This window comes from Propithecus coquereli, unplaced genomic scaffold, assembly GCF_000956105.1.
Source record: "Propithecus coquereli isolate 6110/MARCELLA unplaced genomic scaffold, Pcoq_1.0 Scaffold8, whole genome shotgun sequence".
NCBI lineage: Eukaryota > Metazoa > Chordata > Mammalia > Primates > Indriidae > Propithecus > Propithecus coquereli.
In genome coordinates this window covers 9,244,126-9,261,899 of record NW_012154173.1, presented here as the reverse complement: position 1 = coordinate 9,261,899, position 17,774 = coordinate 9,244,126, and the positions used below count along the sequence as shown (strand labels likewise).

The 17,774-nt window shown below is 37.7% G+C and overlaps 1 protein-coding gene across 1 annotated transcript in view; it reads right to left on the bottom strand.

The window, feature by feature from the left end:
- The window catches only part of UBE2W (ubiquitin-conjugating enzyme E2W (putative)), a 61,234-nt gene extending 47,061 nt beyond the window's left edge, over nt 1-14,173 (bottom strand). The window contains exon 1 of the mRNA XM_012663102.1: nt 14,072-14,173. Within this exon, the coding sequence (XP_012518556.1) occupies nt 14,072-14,173 (102 nt within the window). The remainder of the gene's footprint in view (nt 1-14,071) is intronic.
- Nucleotides 14,174-17,774: the final 3,601 nt, after the last annotated feature.

Genomic DNA, 17,774 nt, shown 5'->3' with positions numbered 1-17,774 from the left:
AAAAAAAAAAAAAAAAAAAAAAAAAGGATACCATAAAATTGGGGAAGGCAGTACACATGCAGCTTCTAATGGTAAAAAACTGGAAACAACAGGAACATGCTGAGATCATGACATATTGTTAGAATAAATAGTGATGCTCAACTCTCTATACCGAAAGGCAGCTTCCAGAGCTTTTAAGTTCTGTGGCTTAAAAAGAAATCTAGGATAGAGCTTTCCCTCTCAGAGAAGGAAACACATCTGGTGATTTGTAACTTAATGAGCATTATGGTTAGAACATTCTTCTAATATAAATTTTTTAAAAAGATGTACTGCATTCTTACTGCCATTTTTATTGTTCTGAGGTCAATATTTCCAATGACATAAAATTTAGTTTTGTAATGAACACATCTCAGATAGATAAAATTGACACTATAGACAATTTCTATGAGCATATTTCTATTCTATCAAGTAGAGTTATCTTAAAAGTATGAATTACAAATACAGTTAATCCTTGAACAATGCAGGGGTTGAGGTGCCAACTCCCTCGCAGTTGAAAATCTGTATATAACTTCTGATTCCTCAAAAAAGTAATAGCTTATACTGCTGAACAGAAGCCTTATCAATAATATAAACAGTTAATTAATACATATTTTGTACGTTATATACTGTAATGTTACAATAAAGCTACAGAAAAGAAAATGTTAAGAAAATCGTAAGGAAAACACATTTATGGTACTATACTGTTATTTATCTGTACCATAAGTTTATGTTGTCTGCTTACAAGATTAATCTTTTGTCTGAAATGGCAGGGAACCACAGCAGCAAACCTCAATCTATGGTACATATCAAGCAATTCAACTTTTTCTTGTAACATCATGACTTTTCTGTTTCTTGGGAGCACTGCCAGCATCACTAGAGGCACTTCGTATGGGTCTCATGGCATTATTCAAGGTTTATGCTATTGCACTAAAACACAATGAAAAATACACGAGAATCCTGAGATCACCTTTCACCATGGTATAAACTCCTCACACACTAGCAACACTTGAGCTCACTGCAATAGTAACAGGATGTGGTTATGAAATTATTACAGTAGTACAGCATGTACTATATAGTTAATTTTGTGCAGTTATGAGGCATCTTTACATTTGTTTACATTATTCTCAACTACAAATGGCGCCATATACAATCTGTGTTTGTGTGTGAAAGCTTTGATAAAACTGAAAATGTACCCCAATAAATTAAAATTTATATTAAAATTTATCAACTGTATGATAGATTTGTATACATTTTATGGTAGTAAATGATAAAATGCACTAGTATCTACATATATTTTATGCACTCATGACATGCCTAACTTTTAATAGGGCTCCTAAGATTATTTATTTTTTTATGTCAGCATATTACGGGGGTACAAATGTTTAAGTTACATATATTGCCTTTGCCCCACCCAAGTCAGAGCTTCAAGTGTGTCCATTCCCCAGATGGTGCACACTGCACCCATTAGGTGTGAATATACCCATCCTCCCTCCCTCCACCCACCTGCTCAACACCCAATGAATATTATTTCCATAAGATTATTTTTTAAATGAGGTTTTTTATTCATACTGAACTCCAAAGATTCATGATATAAAATAATTTTTAGAGCTTGCCTAGGCAGACACTATTGGAATGGAAGAAGAATCACTCAGCTCATAACTGAGCCTATGGACCACCCAGTAACCACATCTTTTTTTTTCTTTCTTTTTGTTCTCAGAAAGGAATTAACCACATCTTAATTCACTTAGCTCACTAATCCAACTCCACAAATAATTCTCATGACAGATAGTTTGTTTCTTTGTATAAAATAGGCATCAAAGGAAACATTTCACTAAAGTTGGTAAGACACTCAACATGTGCTCTGATATGTACAGGAAATGGGTGGTCTTTGACAGAACTATAATTAAGTAGGAACATACATAAATATTTCCATGGTCTCAAATTTGATTCTTAAAGGTCTCTCCAGAGGATTAAACTTTGAAATGTCTACAGTATCCTGAACTCTAAATCAGGTCTAAGGAGATTTATTACAACTTTATCCAATTTATAAAATTGGCACACGTAAATACCCACATCGTAGTAAAAAGGAATCCTCAATTTTGGCTACACATTAGAATTACCTGGATAGCTAGGAAAAAGTCCAATACCCAGCATGCATGTCAGATCAATTAAATCATAACCTGGGGATAGTATTTTTTAAGTTTCCCAGGTGATTTCAATATGATGCCAAAGTTGAAAAACACTGATTTGAACTGTGTGGTTAAATAAAAAAAACTGGGGAAAGGTATGTATTGATCTACAGTAGAAAACAGAAGAGAATCAAACAAGAAACCTGGATGCAGCAACATTACATTTTACCAGTTTTAACCTGGCTTCAATACTTTCAAAGGTGAACTAAAACTTAAATCAAAATACAGTCAATTCTCATTAGTCACAGTAGCTATGTCAAGTTGTAGCAAATATTGTATTAGTGAATATTGAACCCACTGCTCCTAGAGAAATGCTGGGTTACATTTCTGCAAGCCTCTGGTCACATTTTCTTCAGCCAATCAATAATAACCTTGTTTTTTGTGTTTCTGTTTACAGTCCCCATATTCACTATGTATTGTTGATTCATTAACATTGAACTCGCTGCCAGAAGTACTGTAACTTATGTCTGAACAAAGCTTATCAAACACATGAATTCTCTCCATTAGGCACATCACTGCCTTCATGCACTTAGGAACACCGGAGAGCACCTCAGTTCTATGCTTGAGGGTCATTTTAAACAGTGAAATAACCAACATAGAGCACAAAAATGCAAAAAGTGTGGCATAAAATAGACCTCGAAAAGGACACTTGTTTAAGTATGAGCTGCACAAGGCAGCAGAGTAGTCTTGTTTGACCTTGCTGGGAACGTGCGCATAGAGCAACAAATTCTTCACTGCTCTGCAGGTGTGCAAATGGCCAAAATAGCACAAGTATCAACAGCACAGGTATCAATTTTAGGATTACAAATAAATTTTACCAAGTAAGTGAAATCACAATTACAGAATCCATGAGTAATGAGAATGGACTGTAGAAGCATCAAATAAATCAAGGCAGTTCAAACTAACTGTTAGGAAGAAATGAGTTCCATGAAGTTTCCACTAAGCCAATGATACGCCCAACTATGTAATTTGCTCCACTAGAATCCTTAAATTAGTTTTCCTAAGAGTGTAACACTTTTTCTCGTATCAAATCCATATATCACAGAGGCTCACACCTGTAATCCCAGCACTTTGGGAGGCCAAGGCAGGAGGATCACTTGAGGCCAGAAGTTTGAGACCAGCCTGGGCAACATAGAGAGACCCTGCCTCTATAAAAAACAATAAAACAAAAACAAAAAACTCCAACAACAACAACAAAAAAACCCTAACATACTCAATTTCCTTAATATATCTTCCTTTAATGTAGTACAAAAGTAAACTTAAACTTTTTATATTTATCTTAAAAAATTTTTTCTAATCTATTTTATGGGCTACCTTTAATTGTAAAATGCAGCAATGGTTTAAAGAAAAGGTAAGATGTTAGACCAGATAATCTCTGAGATGCCCTCTGGCTCAAAGATTTTGTAAGTATAAAAACTAAAGTGGGTATGGCTCCTTTAATTATAATAAAGACCAATAAATAAATATATCAATATTCTCAGGAATAGTTTATTACAATTACAATCACAGTTTTTAGTAGTCGGGCTGCAATATAAATTTTCATTTGAAAAACAGCTCTCTGCTCACCCAGAGAAATAACCTGAATCCAGCTTGATACAATCAAACCTGAGGGACTCTCAACCTGGACCTATACAACTTCAAATGGAAAACAAGCTGCCATATTAAAACTATACATGTCTTAAACAATATATAAAAATTAACTCCATGACCTTGGATTAGGCAGTGATTTCTTACATATGACACCAGAAGCACAAAGGAAAAATAAACAGAACTTCATCAAAATTAACAACTTTTACGCTTCGAATAATATCAAGAAAGTGAAAACACAGCCCACAGAATAGAAGAAAATATTCATAAATCACATGTCTAATAAGGGGCTTGTATTCTGAATATATAAAGAACTCTTACAGCTCAACAATAAAAAGACAACTAAATTTTTTGAATGGGCAAAGAATTTGAATAGACATTTCGTCAAAGAAATACCACAAATGGCCAATAAGCACAAGAAAAGATGCAACACAGCATTAGTCACTAGGGAAATGCAAATCAAAACCACAATGAGATACCACTTCACGTTAGGATAGCTATCATCAAAAAGACAGTAACATAAGGGCCAGACTGTACAGAAACTGGAACCTTGCACACTGCTGGTAGGAATGCGTAATGGTGCAGTTGCTGTGGACAAGTCTGGCAATTCCTTAGTTTGGTATTGTGATTTACAATAAGATATATATATTTGGCCTTTGTCCAGTTTCCTGACACACTGCTCCTAATACCCTTGGAATCTCAGAAGTAACAAGTATCTTCTTGTATGTTAATGCAATGACTGGTGGCTGGGGGTTCCAAGATAGCCTCAAGATAAGTGCTGGCACCAAAGGAACCAACAATGTGATTAGAGGATAGGAACTTTCAGCCTTATCCCTACCTTATCCCTATCTCCCCACCCCAATATCCAGGGGAGAAAGGAGGAGTTAAAGGTTGAATTGATCACCAGCTGCCAATGATTTAATCAATCATGCCTACGTAATGAGGCCTCTATAAAAACCCCAAAAGAGAGGGTTTGGAGAACGTCTCCATTGGTGAACAAGAACACATCAATATGCTCCAAGGGACCAGAAGTTCCTGTGTTCAGCACCCTTCCAAACCTCACCCTATGCATAGCTTCATCTGGCTGTTCATTTCTGTTCTTTAAAACATCTACTGTAATACACTGGCACTTGTGAGCGCACTGTCTTCCAGGGTTCTGTGAGCCAATGTGACAAATTATTGAACACAAGAAGGGTGTCCTGAGAACCTCCAATTTATAGCCAAGTCAGATAGAAGTTATGGGTAACCCAGTACTTGTAACTTCTGTCTGAAGTGGGGGGCAGTCTAGTGGGACTGAGCCCTTAACCTGTGGGGTCTGTACTAACTTTGGTTAGTGACAGAATCGAACTGAAATGCAGGACACCCAGCTACTGTTGGAAAATTGCTTGATGTGGAAAAAACCAAACATCTGGTACTGTAAGAGAAGAATTAAGTGTTGGGGGCTGGGTGCACTGGCTCATGCCTGTAATTCTAATGCTTTGGGAGGCTGAGGCAGGAGAAATGCTTGAGCCCAGGAGCTTGAGCCCAGCCTGGGCAACATGGAGAGACCCTCTCTCCAGAAAAAAAAAAAAAAAAATAGAAAAAAAATTAGCCAGGTGTGGTAACATACACTTGTAGCCCCAGCTACTCAGGAGGCTGAGGCAGGAGGATCCCATGAGCCCAAGAGTTTGAGGTTGCAGTGAGCTATGATGACATCACTACACTCTAGCCTAGGCAACAAAGAGAGACCTTATAAAAAAGTTTTTTGAGTGCAGAGGAGAGAATAGTTGGTTTTTTTCTCTATAGACTTATAACGTTAAAATAGTTACCCTTTTACCCAGCAATTCCCTCCTAGTTTATACCAAAAATAAATTTAAAAATATTTCCACATAAAAACGTGTACATGAATGTTCACAGCAGCATTATTCATAACAATGAAAAAGTGGAAACAATCCAGATTGTCAATCAACTGATGAAGAAATAGGAAACAACCCAAATATCAACTGATGAATGGATAAACCCTGGTATAACCAAAAAATGGTCCATTATTCAGCCACAAAAAGGAATGAAGTATTGATATAAGCTACAACATGGATGAACCTCAAAAACATTATGCTCATTGAAAGAAGCCAGTCACAGAAGGTCACATATTGTATGACTCCCCTTAAATAAAATGCCCAGAATAGACAGATCCACAAAGACAGAAAATAGATGAGCGGGTTTCTAGAGACTGGGGAAAGGGAGAAATTGGGAGGGACAGCTAATGGATAAGGAGTCTCTCCTTTTTTTTTTTTATTTCAGGGAGTCTCTTTTTGTGGTGATAAAAATATTCTGGAAACAGTGATGATTGTGAATACATTAAAAACCACTGAACTGTACACTTTAAAAGGGTAAGTTTTATGATATGTGAATTATATTTCAATTGAAAGAAAAAAACTATCTTTTACAATTGATGTAGAAAGCTCACAATTTTACTTGGCTAATTCTCAAATTCTGAAGAGGATTGTTGAAGAACACATACTAATTAGAAGCCATACTTCCACCCTCTTTCCCATAGTGGGAAAATACAAACAGAAAGTTCATATGACACATGATCATAAAGGAAATTTGTATTTTTTCCATTGACAGCTAACACAAGGACTAGAAATGAGAAAAAAGGAAAAAAGTTGAGTATTTAGTTGGGGTAGATTAAAATAGGAAGGCTATAACATTATAAGATAAAACTCAAACAACTCCAAAGATCCATGAAATGAAATAATCTGTAATTTTACCCCATGATTGTTTTATTATCCCAATTTTATGTTGGGGGGATGTGAGGTTACACAGCTATTAAGCAAAAAAACTAGAATTTAAACCCAAGTTTATGTGAGCCCAAAAGTTGTGCTCATTTATTCATTCATTCAACATCTACTGAGGGCCTCCTACATACCAGGCACTGGATCATACTCAGGGGAAACAATAAATTAATAAGTCAAGAGTATTAAGAATTTATCATGGTAAGGGGAATCACCAGTGCTAGGGGTGGAGTTGGGGGGCTATTTTATATTGGGTGGCCAGGGAAGGCCTCTCCAAACAAAAATGGTATTTGAACAAAGATCTGAGTGAAAAAAGGAAGCCATCCAGATATGTGAGAAGAGCATTCCAAGCAGAGGAAATGACAAAGGCAGAGGCACTGAGGCAGGAATAGTAAGGAGACTAATAAGACTATAGAGAAGTGAATACCTGGGAGAGGGTAAGGCTTTTTAGCCCATAACATGGATTTCAGATTATATCCTGAGTGAGACCAGGAAGTCACGTTAGGATTGAATAAATGACACTTAACTTTTGAAAGAATCTAACTAATTGGCTGAGAAAAAACCTTAGGAGACCAGGGCAGAAGCAGAGATACCAATCATGAAGCTGTTGATATAACTCGGGCAAGGGATAAGTAATGCAGAAGACAGGACAAAACAGTTGAATTTTGGATATATTTTGAAAGTAGAGCAGACAGAATTTGCTGGTGGTTTGACTGTGGGGTGCAATGAACTTGGGTTCTGGCTGAGCAAATGCAATGAAGTTGCCATGTTCCAACATAGGGAATACCACACAAAACAGGTTTGGGGAAGAGAAATCAAAAAAGCAGTTTTATACATGTTTACCTAACTGCTAATCTTTTTTTTGTTTCAGGCTGGGTGCAGTGGCTCACACTTGTAATCCTAGCACTCTGGGAGGCTGAGTTGGGAGGATTGCTGGAACTCAGGAGTTTGAAACCAGCCTGAGCAAGAGCAAGACCCTGTTTCTACTAAAAATAGAAAAAATTAGCCAGGCAACTAAAAATAGAAACAAAACATTAGCTGGCGTGGTGGTGTGCACCTGGAGACCCAGCTACTCAGGAGGCTGAGGCAGGAGGATCGCTTGAGCCCAGGAGTTTGAGGTTGCTGTGAGATAGGCTGACGCCAAGACATTCTAGCCCGGGCAAAAGAGTGAGACTCTGTCTCAAACAAACAAAAAAAATAAATTAAAAAAAATAAATAAATAAAATAAAATAAAGGCTATCAAATGAACTTTAAAAACACCTGACAAACACAAACAAGTATTTTGCACATATCTGTAATGAAGAAGACAGCAATAATACAAAGATACAATAAAATTCACCTAACGAATGCTCAATTTAGGTAAATACTAAACAGAAGTATATTTTCAGAGAGATACCAAATCATCCCCATTTTTAAAAGTTTCCTTAATAATGAAGATTATCTTTGAATAGTAAAAATTTACCATTATAATTTTACTCAGTGCACAGGTATACATATAAAGAATGTTTTTAAAATTTGATGAAGTATTGCAAGGCTGCCCTTTCATGTTATATTATAAAGTCTAAGAATATTTCCTCTCATTTTCTTAACTATAAAAGCTATAAAATAACATTTTAGTAAAAGCTTAATTCTTGACTTAAAAGTTAAATAATAACAATGGCGATATAGCACCTCTTGTATACTCCTGGATAGAGATGGAACACATTCTACTAAGTGAGGTATCCCAAGAATGGAAAGACAAGCACCACATGTACTCACCATCAAACTGGTATTAACTGATCAACACATAAATGCACATATAAGAATAACATCTATTGGATGCTGGGCAGGGGGGAGGGGGAGTAGGGGACGGGTATTTGCATACACAAAGAGTGCAATGAGCACCACCTGAAGGATGGACATATTTGAAACTCGGACTTGGGGGGGAGGAGGGGGTAAGGGCAACATACGTAACCTAAACATCTGTACCCCCATAATATGCTGAAATAAAAAAAAAAAAAAAAGAAAGGCAGACAGCCTGTGGCAACTGGGAACAGTAAGGAAAAAATTCTCTGCTTCAGTCTCCAGAAGAAACGTGGTCCTGCTGACACCTTGATTTTAACTCAGTGAGACTCATTTCATATTTATGACTTCCAGAACTGTAAGATAATAAATTTGTGCCATTTTAAGATAAAAAAAAAAAAAAGTTAAATAATTATCCCAAAGATTTGTCTACAATGCCATACTTGTTAATATGTTCACTAGCTGTAACTTCACAGCATCAGAAGATTTGTGTCTGGTTTCTAATCCTAGCTTCACTACTCAGTTACTATGTAATTTTGGCTAAGTCACTTACATAAGTAATTACTTACTAGAAGTCACCTATGTCTCTATTAGAATGAAATAGGGTTATCTGATTTTCCCTTTCACAAGGTCACAATAAGAATCCAGAGAGAAAGAATATGAAAACAGTTTGAAAAACATTAAAGTTATGCCAAACACATGAAGAAAATAAGCCATTTTTTGAATATATATATAATATAAACATGAATTTTAAGTTATTCCTTTATAGGTGCTGAACCTTACTATTACAGAACTGCTTAACAGACTGACCTGAAACAGAATTACACTAATGCAAAATTTGCTACTTAAGGATACTTTTTGAACTGTTAAGTGATGGAAACATGTTTACTATAATAAACATTTAAGGGACAGAGGGAAAGTATTATTCCCACTTTCATGAAGTCTACCGCCCAGGGAAAAGAGACCTCAAAAGTTAAGGCCTAAATTAACACTTGAAAGCCGGGCGCGTTGGCTCACGCCTGTGATCCTAGCACTCTGGGAGGCCAAGGCGGGAGGATTGCTTGAGCTCAGGAGTTTGAGACCAGCCTGACCAAGAGCGAGACCCTGTCTCTACTGTAAATAGAAAGAAATTAGCCAAACAACTAAAAACAGAAAAAATTAGCTGGGCACAGTGTCACGTGCCTATAGTCCCAGCTACCCAGGAGGCTGAGGCAGGAGGATCACTTGAACCCAGGAGTTTGAGGTTGCTGTGAGCTAAGCTGATGCCACGGCACTCTAACCCAGGCAAAAGAGTGAAACTCTGTCTCAAAATAAATAAATAAATAAACATTTGAAGATAAAAATAAAAGGGATCTCCTAAGACAATAATTGATTAAAAGCAAAAAGAAAAGCAGCACAATGACTTTTCCAGAGTTGTGAGAAGATGATTACCATAGCTTTATGCCTTTGTTCACATGTGGTCTACTAACCTCCTTATGTTTACTATTCACATGGAACACCCTCATTTCTATGCTGTTCCCTTGGCTCTTGCTCCAACAGCTCTGACACAACTACTCCTAAACAAAGAATCCAGCCAACCTTCTCAGATATTATAATCCTTGCCATAGTCCACAAGTTCCCAATGCACAGTGAGCCTCAGCATCAAAGATGACAGTCATTTTCTTTTAATTATCCTGTACCCCTTCATAATGACATCAACAAATAGGCATGTGGTATCTCATTGTCAAGACAATGTCATTACTGTAATAGTAATGTCAGTAAAAGCCCACATTTCACCTCTCTCAGTCGCTGTAGCCAGTTACTTGAGTAAAGAGCAATGCAGACTTGTGAATAATCCAAAATAACTAATTATTTCTAAATCATCTGAAAATAAGTACACAGTCATGCTCCATCTCCTGTGACTAAATCTCAACTTCCATCTAGCCAAATCAATAACTGATAATCTAAGACCCAGCTAGTAAGAGAAATGCAGAAAATTCACAAAAGAGTAATTCAACTGACCATTTCTCTCAATTATGCCACTGTTTGTAGACTTAACAAACATCAACTACCATGCAACAACTTTCTAAGATCTTAATACATAGTGTAAAAGGAGTCCATATCTAAAATTAATAAATCTGGAGTGTCAAATTAGAAAAGTATACCAGGTATACTTTAAAACTTTCAACTTAAGAGAAGTATGAATGAAACAGCTAATTTTTTTTTTCTTTTAGGGGAGGGAGAGAGGGCTGAAACAGATGAACTCTAAAATCAGAAAATATATTCAGGAGGCCAAATTAATTATTTCATAACATGAAATGAGCCATAAGAAAAAATAAGGTTATAAAATGAAAAAAGAAACATAACACAAAAAATACAATTTCAGGGTTTAGCTGAAAACAGAATATCCCAATACTGCTACATTTTCCAAAATGTTTAGAATCACAATAAAAATTCACTTCAATAAAATAATGTTTTTGCAGTTTGGGGATAGAAAGTTTATACCAAATAATTAGAGCCCCAAATATGCTAAAACTAAAAATTTGCTACAAACAACTTTCCATTTAATATTTTAAGATTTCTAGAATTGACAAAATGAAATGTCTTTTTTTCTTTAATTTCCATTAATTTTACGTATTACCATGAGTGTACCGTTCTCTTAAGAATGGTTTCTTAAAACATAATCTAACTGTAATCTTACTTGGTTATTTGTGACTTTGTTCTAGGAAGAAACAGCAGGAAGAAAAAAAAAGAAGGTAACGGGAAAGAATGTCTCAAAGGGATCACGTAAGTCTGAAAACCACTACTTTGAATTGTATATTGAAGAACTCTAGTAATATTATAGTGTAGAGCTTCCTCAGCATTGTAGGTGTGTCAGAATACTGATCTCCTATCTCCCAGTGTTTCAAGCAGAGCTGCCTGGCCAAGTGCTTCCAGCCTCCCAACCTCATCCATCTTAGAAAATAATGTTACACAACCTGAAAGAAGGTTGGGAGGCAATGACAGAATACATTAAAGCAGTTACAACTTTAAAACACATACTCTCCAATAAGAAATTCAAAATTGCATTTCTTACTTGATTTTATTGCATTGATCCTAGGGACTATTTCAATGTTATCAAGTAATCAAATCTCATGTAAATATAACACGTTTTTAAAATATAGTTTCTCTTAGGGCTTAAGTAACCTCTTCTTCAACAGCAGTAGCCTGGTGTAGCTAAGACAAAGAAATCTACTAAAAGCTTTTTAGATAAGGACATGGTCAGAGCAGCATTCCATGGTATAGCATACTTTTCCTAAACTACTCTGATATCACCAAAATATCAATTTCCTAAACTTCCATGTTTTCTCTCCACAGCACTATTGTCTTCTAATATAATATATGACTAACTTAAATATTTTGTTTTTACCTGTCTCTCCCAACTAGAGAGACAGATAATTTATCATTAAATATGCAAGGGCAGAAATCTTGTCTGCTTTTGTTCACTTCTATATCCCTAGCGCCTAGGGATTCATTTATTACTCAATCCACAAGGACAGAAATCTGTGAGCTTTTGTTCACTTCTCTATCCCTAGCACCTACATTAAGTGCCTGACACACAGTGGGCACCCAAAAAATAACTGCTGAGTGAATGAACAACTCTGACAATTTGGTTATAGATTTATGTATAAACTAGTTGTTTTAAAAGAGCTAAACTTTGCTATTATGATGGTCAGGAAATAAATTTTGCACAACAAAGACACAGAATAACCACACAGAAAGTAGTACTGTGTTTCAAAAAGTCTCATTTGTCTATACCTAAATATTTTTAAAGATTCTGCCAGAAAATCTGTACCAGATATTTAGAAGGCTTATAAGACAGTCTGAGGTAGTACTCAGGGCACAGAAAAATGCACTACTGCACTGGCAAATATTTGTTTCCACTGTTTAAGTCACCAGGTAAAATTCAAGATTACCGGTATCGCTCTTAGAAACAAATGTCTTTTCCAGATACTTTAAATCTAACCAGATGACACACTATGCTCTCTTGTCAAATATAATCACAAGTGTCATGGATTTTAATCTTAAATTTTTGGTCTTAAATAATGTTTTAATCTTGATACAGACAATAATCTTAAATTGGTCATAAACAATGTTTTAATTTTAACACAGATAAAAGTCTTAAAGTGGTTATATAGCCCATTTACTGTTCAACTAGTGTCCCACAGTTCCTTTTTTGGCCTCAAATGATGAAACTTCTCTAACGTCTCTGGGGAGACTAGTGTAAAGTATAATGTTTCCTGAAATTGTTCTTGTTTTTCCCCTGCACCATTTCGTGACATCTCTTCAACTAGAAATGTTACATACAACTTTTCTGTTCTGCAGGCAAGTCCAGTGGGAGAAGCCAAAGGTAAGAGAACATTGTAAGGAAAACAGGTTGAAAGGGGATAACATAAAAGCACAGAAGGAAATGTGAAGCAAAGAAATATTTGCACAAAAGAGGAAGAAAATGCAGAAAAGAAAAGAAAAACACTCCTATCCTACAAGAGAAAAAACGGAGGGGGGCAGAAGCTTGCTGTTATTATTCTAGAAACAAAAGCAAAACACGACTCTAAGAAAACGTGGTCTCTTTCTTAAGTGTACATTATTAAAACTCCAAAAAGCATTGTTGACACTCCAAAAGTGTTCTACCTTCTCTTCAAATATGCTTTCATACAGGCTAGTCTTCATCGGTAAATTAAATGCAACCTATAGATAATGCATAGTCAATCTCTACAAAACTAGAATTGTGGTTGCCATCTTTGCCTGCAAAAAACAAACTCCCTGGATCTGGAAAAAAGGAGTAAATTAAGTTGGAAAGCGAGAAAACCACGCATTGCCACGTCAGGTTGATATGACACAGGTTAACAAACGCCTCCTACCAAACTAAGGTTCCAGTAAAGGTCTGGGGAAGAAGGGCAAACAGCCTTACAGCGACCGCAAGGGTGGGGCATCACAGGGAAAAAAAAATTAGAGGGCGAGCTATCCCAGGAGGTTTAAGGAGGCTAAGTACTCAGCCCTCAGGAGATTGCACACTAGGCGGCAAATGATATTGGCATACTAAGAGCAGCTTCAGGGGGAAGGAGAAAGTGGATGGCTGAAAGAATGTTCGTGAGAGTGCAAAGGCTAATAGAAGAAGGTACCCACGGAGCAAAGAGTCCAAAGGAAGAGAGCGAAGGGGCCGAGCAGTCTGGAAGGCCGGGCGTGGGAGGCCTGAGCAGAGGCAGCTAAGCGCTGTCTGCAGCCAACAGCCTTCTCTGGGAACGCCTTTTCAGCTCCCCCACACTCAGCCCCTCTCAGGGCCACCCCTGCCCCAGCTACAACGGCGGGCGCAGCTGTTTCCGCCGGGCCAGGGACCGCGGGAGGAAAGGCATCCCTCGGGCTGGCGGGCAGCAGGCCAGCAGCGGCTGTCTGTGTGTGCCGGGAGGCGATCCCGAGACGACCAACGCCAAACTTAGCCCCTTCTCCCCCTAAGCCTTCTTTATCCCCCAACTTCCCGGCCGGCTGATGTCCGCTTCGACTGACCGAGACCCCCCCCACACCCGCCCTTCCTCTCACCGCCTCTCACCCCTCCCCGACACCTTGAGTTGAGGAAAAACCGGCCACCCGGACCGCTCCCGAGTCCGCCCAGGTGTCCCCGAGTCCTGGACACCGCCCCCGCCTGACTGCTGGCACCCTCTCGGCGGCTCCCTCGCCCGCCCAGATGCAGCAAACTCCTCTCACCTGCATTGACGCCATGATGGAACCATCCCCCCAAGGCCGGCGAGGCCAGAGACGCAGGGGGCGGAGCTGCCGTGCTCGCGTCACGCCGCGGGGGCCCAACATCCCGGGCGCGGGGGGCGGGGCCTCCGATGGGAAGGGGATGGCGCGAGGCGATTGGCTGGCGCGTACGGCGGCCGGGGGAGGGGCGGGGCGAGGGCGCGGTAAATGGCGTTGTAGGTACCCCCGATCCCTGGCCGGCGGCCGCTTCGGACCCGTCGTTTATTGTCTTTGCTGAGGAGATGCCGCTCCAGTTTTTGACTCGGCCACGGTCGTTGGTCGTTTTCTTCTATACCACGAGGTCCTGATGATGTCTGGATCCGTTCAGGTTTTTCTGTTTCGCTTTGGTGTACGGTATACAGATTTTTCCTTTCAGATGTCTTTTCCTCACCACCAAGCCCACTCTCACACCCTTGGGGCCAGATAAAACTTCCCGCGCGGCTGCTTTCTGGTCTTCGTGGCCCTGGAAGGCTCCTCATTTTCCTAATTTGGGGAAGAGAGATACAGGTTTCCTTGTATAACAGGATGAGAAATGAGAGCAGAATGACATTGGTATTTTAAAGGCAAGGGTATTTAGACTTGCAGAGCTGAAACTTGCCTGAAAGGGGGAGAAAATTTTGAAGTTTTTCTTTTGTTTGTGTGCAATTTACGCTTTCTTACTTCCGCCCCTGAGTTTTAAAATTTCACATGTATCAATAATAGTTATGGCTGTTACAGATGTCTAAATTTGATTAGAGATTTGATCCTAAGCATGAATTTCATATACCAGTGTCATGTTATACCTTCTATCACATCCAGGTTTCAGCCTGTTTCGTGGTGGGCAGTTTTGTGGTCATCCGACCTAGGGATGAATTTGGGTAGGGAAAGCTGAGCATACAGAATTTATTTTAGGACTGCACCAGTTCTGCCAACATTTATTAGAAGTCACGTTTTTAAAAACTATTCCAGAACTAAAGATGTCATTGGTTTATAAGAGGAAAATGGAAACCAAAAGCTTGCACCTCATCGTGTACTGTCTCTAAAAATTAAGGTTGCTGATACATGGAGTAGAAGGCTTTTACTGTACTAGAATGGAAGCTTAAAATCTGTCCTTTTTTTGACTCAGCTTCATTTTTAGAAATTTAAGATATAAATATAAAAGCAATGTAGGATATCATTCTTTACACTCTTTACGTTCTCTGGGAACTTCTCTAATGTGAAATGTGTTCAAAACGGAAAAAGATCTTTAAAATACTCCAGGTATGCTACGGTATAATATTGAACACACTATATTCTTCATCACTAGAGAAGCAGTTATAGTCGTATACTCTTCCCTCTATCGTACTTCCTATTGCCAGAAATGGGCAATAGGGCAAAACAAAGGGTTTTTCCTTTGTTGTGCAAAATGACTGTGTCCTTGAGGAATGTTTGGATGCTCTTGGCAACCGGGAATCAACCAGAAGCATATCAGGTGGTAGCCTAGTTGTGTTGTCAACATTACAGCAGTGGGGAAAACCCACATATCCCAATGAAAGGAAAACTTAAAAAGTTTCCAGTATATTTTCTTCTAGAGATATTTATTCCTATGATGTTAGAAGATCAGATTTTACTATCTAAGCCTCACTTTGCTTAAAAGCTGATTCTTCCAGAAGGTATAATAAGTGGCATCAGAAGACCCCACAAACAAAGCATTATGGCATCATCAGAGCCAACGACCTACCACGACAGATACTAATAAGGAAAAACTGAGGTTACAGGAATTCTAACACTTGTCACAGTGGAACTTGGGTTTCATATATGTAGAAAAGATCTTCACAGGAATATCCTTTCTAGGAGATACTAAATAACACATAATTATCTATCTTCTTCATTTTTTCATTAATATTTAATAGAAAGAGCTTGACATACTCAGGAGCCAAAACAGTGACTTTCAGATGGTGTAGGGGTATATAATTATCTCCAGTGAGCCTGAAATATTTATATTTAAAACAATTATGCAATGTTTGAAGACTAGTCTCACATCTCATTTTTTTCTCAGAGTGGAGCTTACTGTTAGATAGGCAAAAGTTGAAATGTCTGTCAATACCAAAAGTGGGAGAGGAAATGGAGCTTTCATTAAACTCTATAGGAGTGAAACTGGTACCATCACTTTGGAAAATAGTTCAGCAATAATGAAGTCAAAGTCTCCCATATCCTTACAGAATCTTATTAATAACATCATTTGTAATAAAAGATACTTAAGAGACATATTAACAAATGCAATATGTTAACTTCATTTGGATCCTGATTCTAACTGTAAAAAAAAAAGATACTTTTGAGACAACTGGAGAAAATTAAACATAGAATTGATATTAGGTGATTTAAGGTATATTTTTGTTAGATTTTATATTGGTATTCATTTTTTAATTTCCACAACAATTAGAAATGACCATCAGGTTGCAAGGAGGTGATTCTCCCTCATCTCACAAACTACCCGTATCTCCACGCTCCGAAAAACAAAAAATGAGGACATACACAAGCTGTGTATGTGCCGAAGGTCTTCTCTTCCAAGGTAAAGGGAAAGCCTGAGACACAGAGGACTAAATTAGCAGCTGGACTTTCTGGTAGTAAAAGGAAGGAAATATGGGAAACCAAATAGTCTAGTAACATTGAAGGACCCATAAAAGGACCACTGGGAAAGTGTTGCAATATCGATAATGTAATGGGATTTATGAATGATATTGTCTAGTGATTCACTAGACTGGAAGTTAGGAGCAGTGCTGTGGGGATTTGTTTGCTGGAGCATGAAGAGGCAAAGTTGACAAGACCTTGCTTGAATCTGTCTCCATAGAGTAGTTTGTTCTTAGTCTCCTAGTGGCTGATCTCACCAAAGAAATGGAGGCAGTTCGGCAACCAACAGCTTGTTTATTGAATATTGGGAAAGGCACCAAACTAAGAATCCAAGGCTTGTACTCTTATCCTAGCTCTGTCTTTAGCAAGCTTGGGCAATGCTCTTAATTTCTTTGGGTTTATTTCCTTGTCAATAAAATGAACAAGTCAGACTGCGTAATCTTAATAGTTTCTTCCAGATTTCAAATTCTGTACATCTATTTAAAAAAATCAAAATTTAAAATGATTTCTGCAGCTGTAGCTGAAATTGGGGTAAAAAAAAAAAGGAAGAAAAAAGTTTTATAAAAAATAAAAAGAAAAGAAAAAATAAAATGATTTGTCTAAAATACCATGTTAAAAAGTCTAAGATAAAATGCAATGGAAATGCTATACTATTTTGAGTTTGAAATCACTTTTATAAATATATTAAGGAATGAACTTGGCTTCATTGTAATTTATGTAGAAATACTAGGGGGAAGGGTTTATTTAACAATTTCAAAATGCTAATGTAATCCAGTTGAACTATAGATTGGATTTCATAACGAATCTCCACATTCACAATTTAGAGTAGTATTTTACAAAAGGCTTATCTCCACAATTTAGAGTGATACATTAAGAAAGGCATATCTACAAAGCAGAAGCGTATTTTTAAAAATAATTTTAAACCCAAACCAATCATTTTGGGTAAATCTTTATAAAGGGCAAAGAAAATTAGGAAAACAACAGTGGTTTATATGTATGACTCATTCTACGTGTCAAAGGTAGCTGATTTTTATATATATATATATCTGGTTTGCAGATAAAATTGTGAATCAGGAAA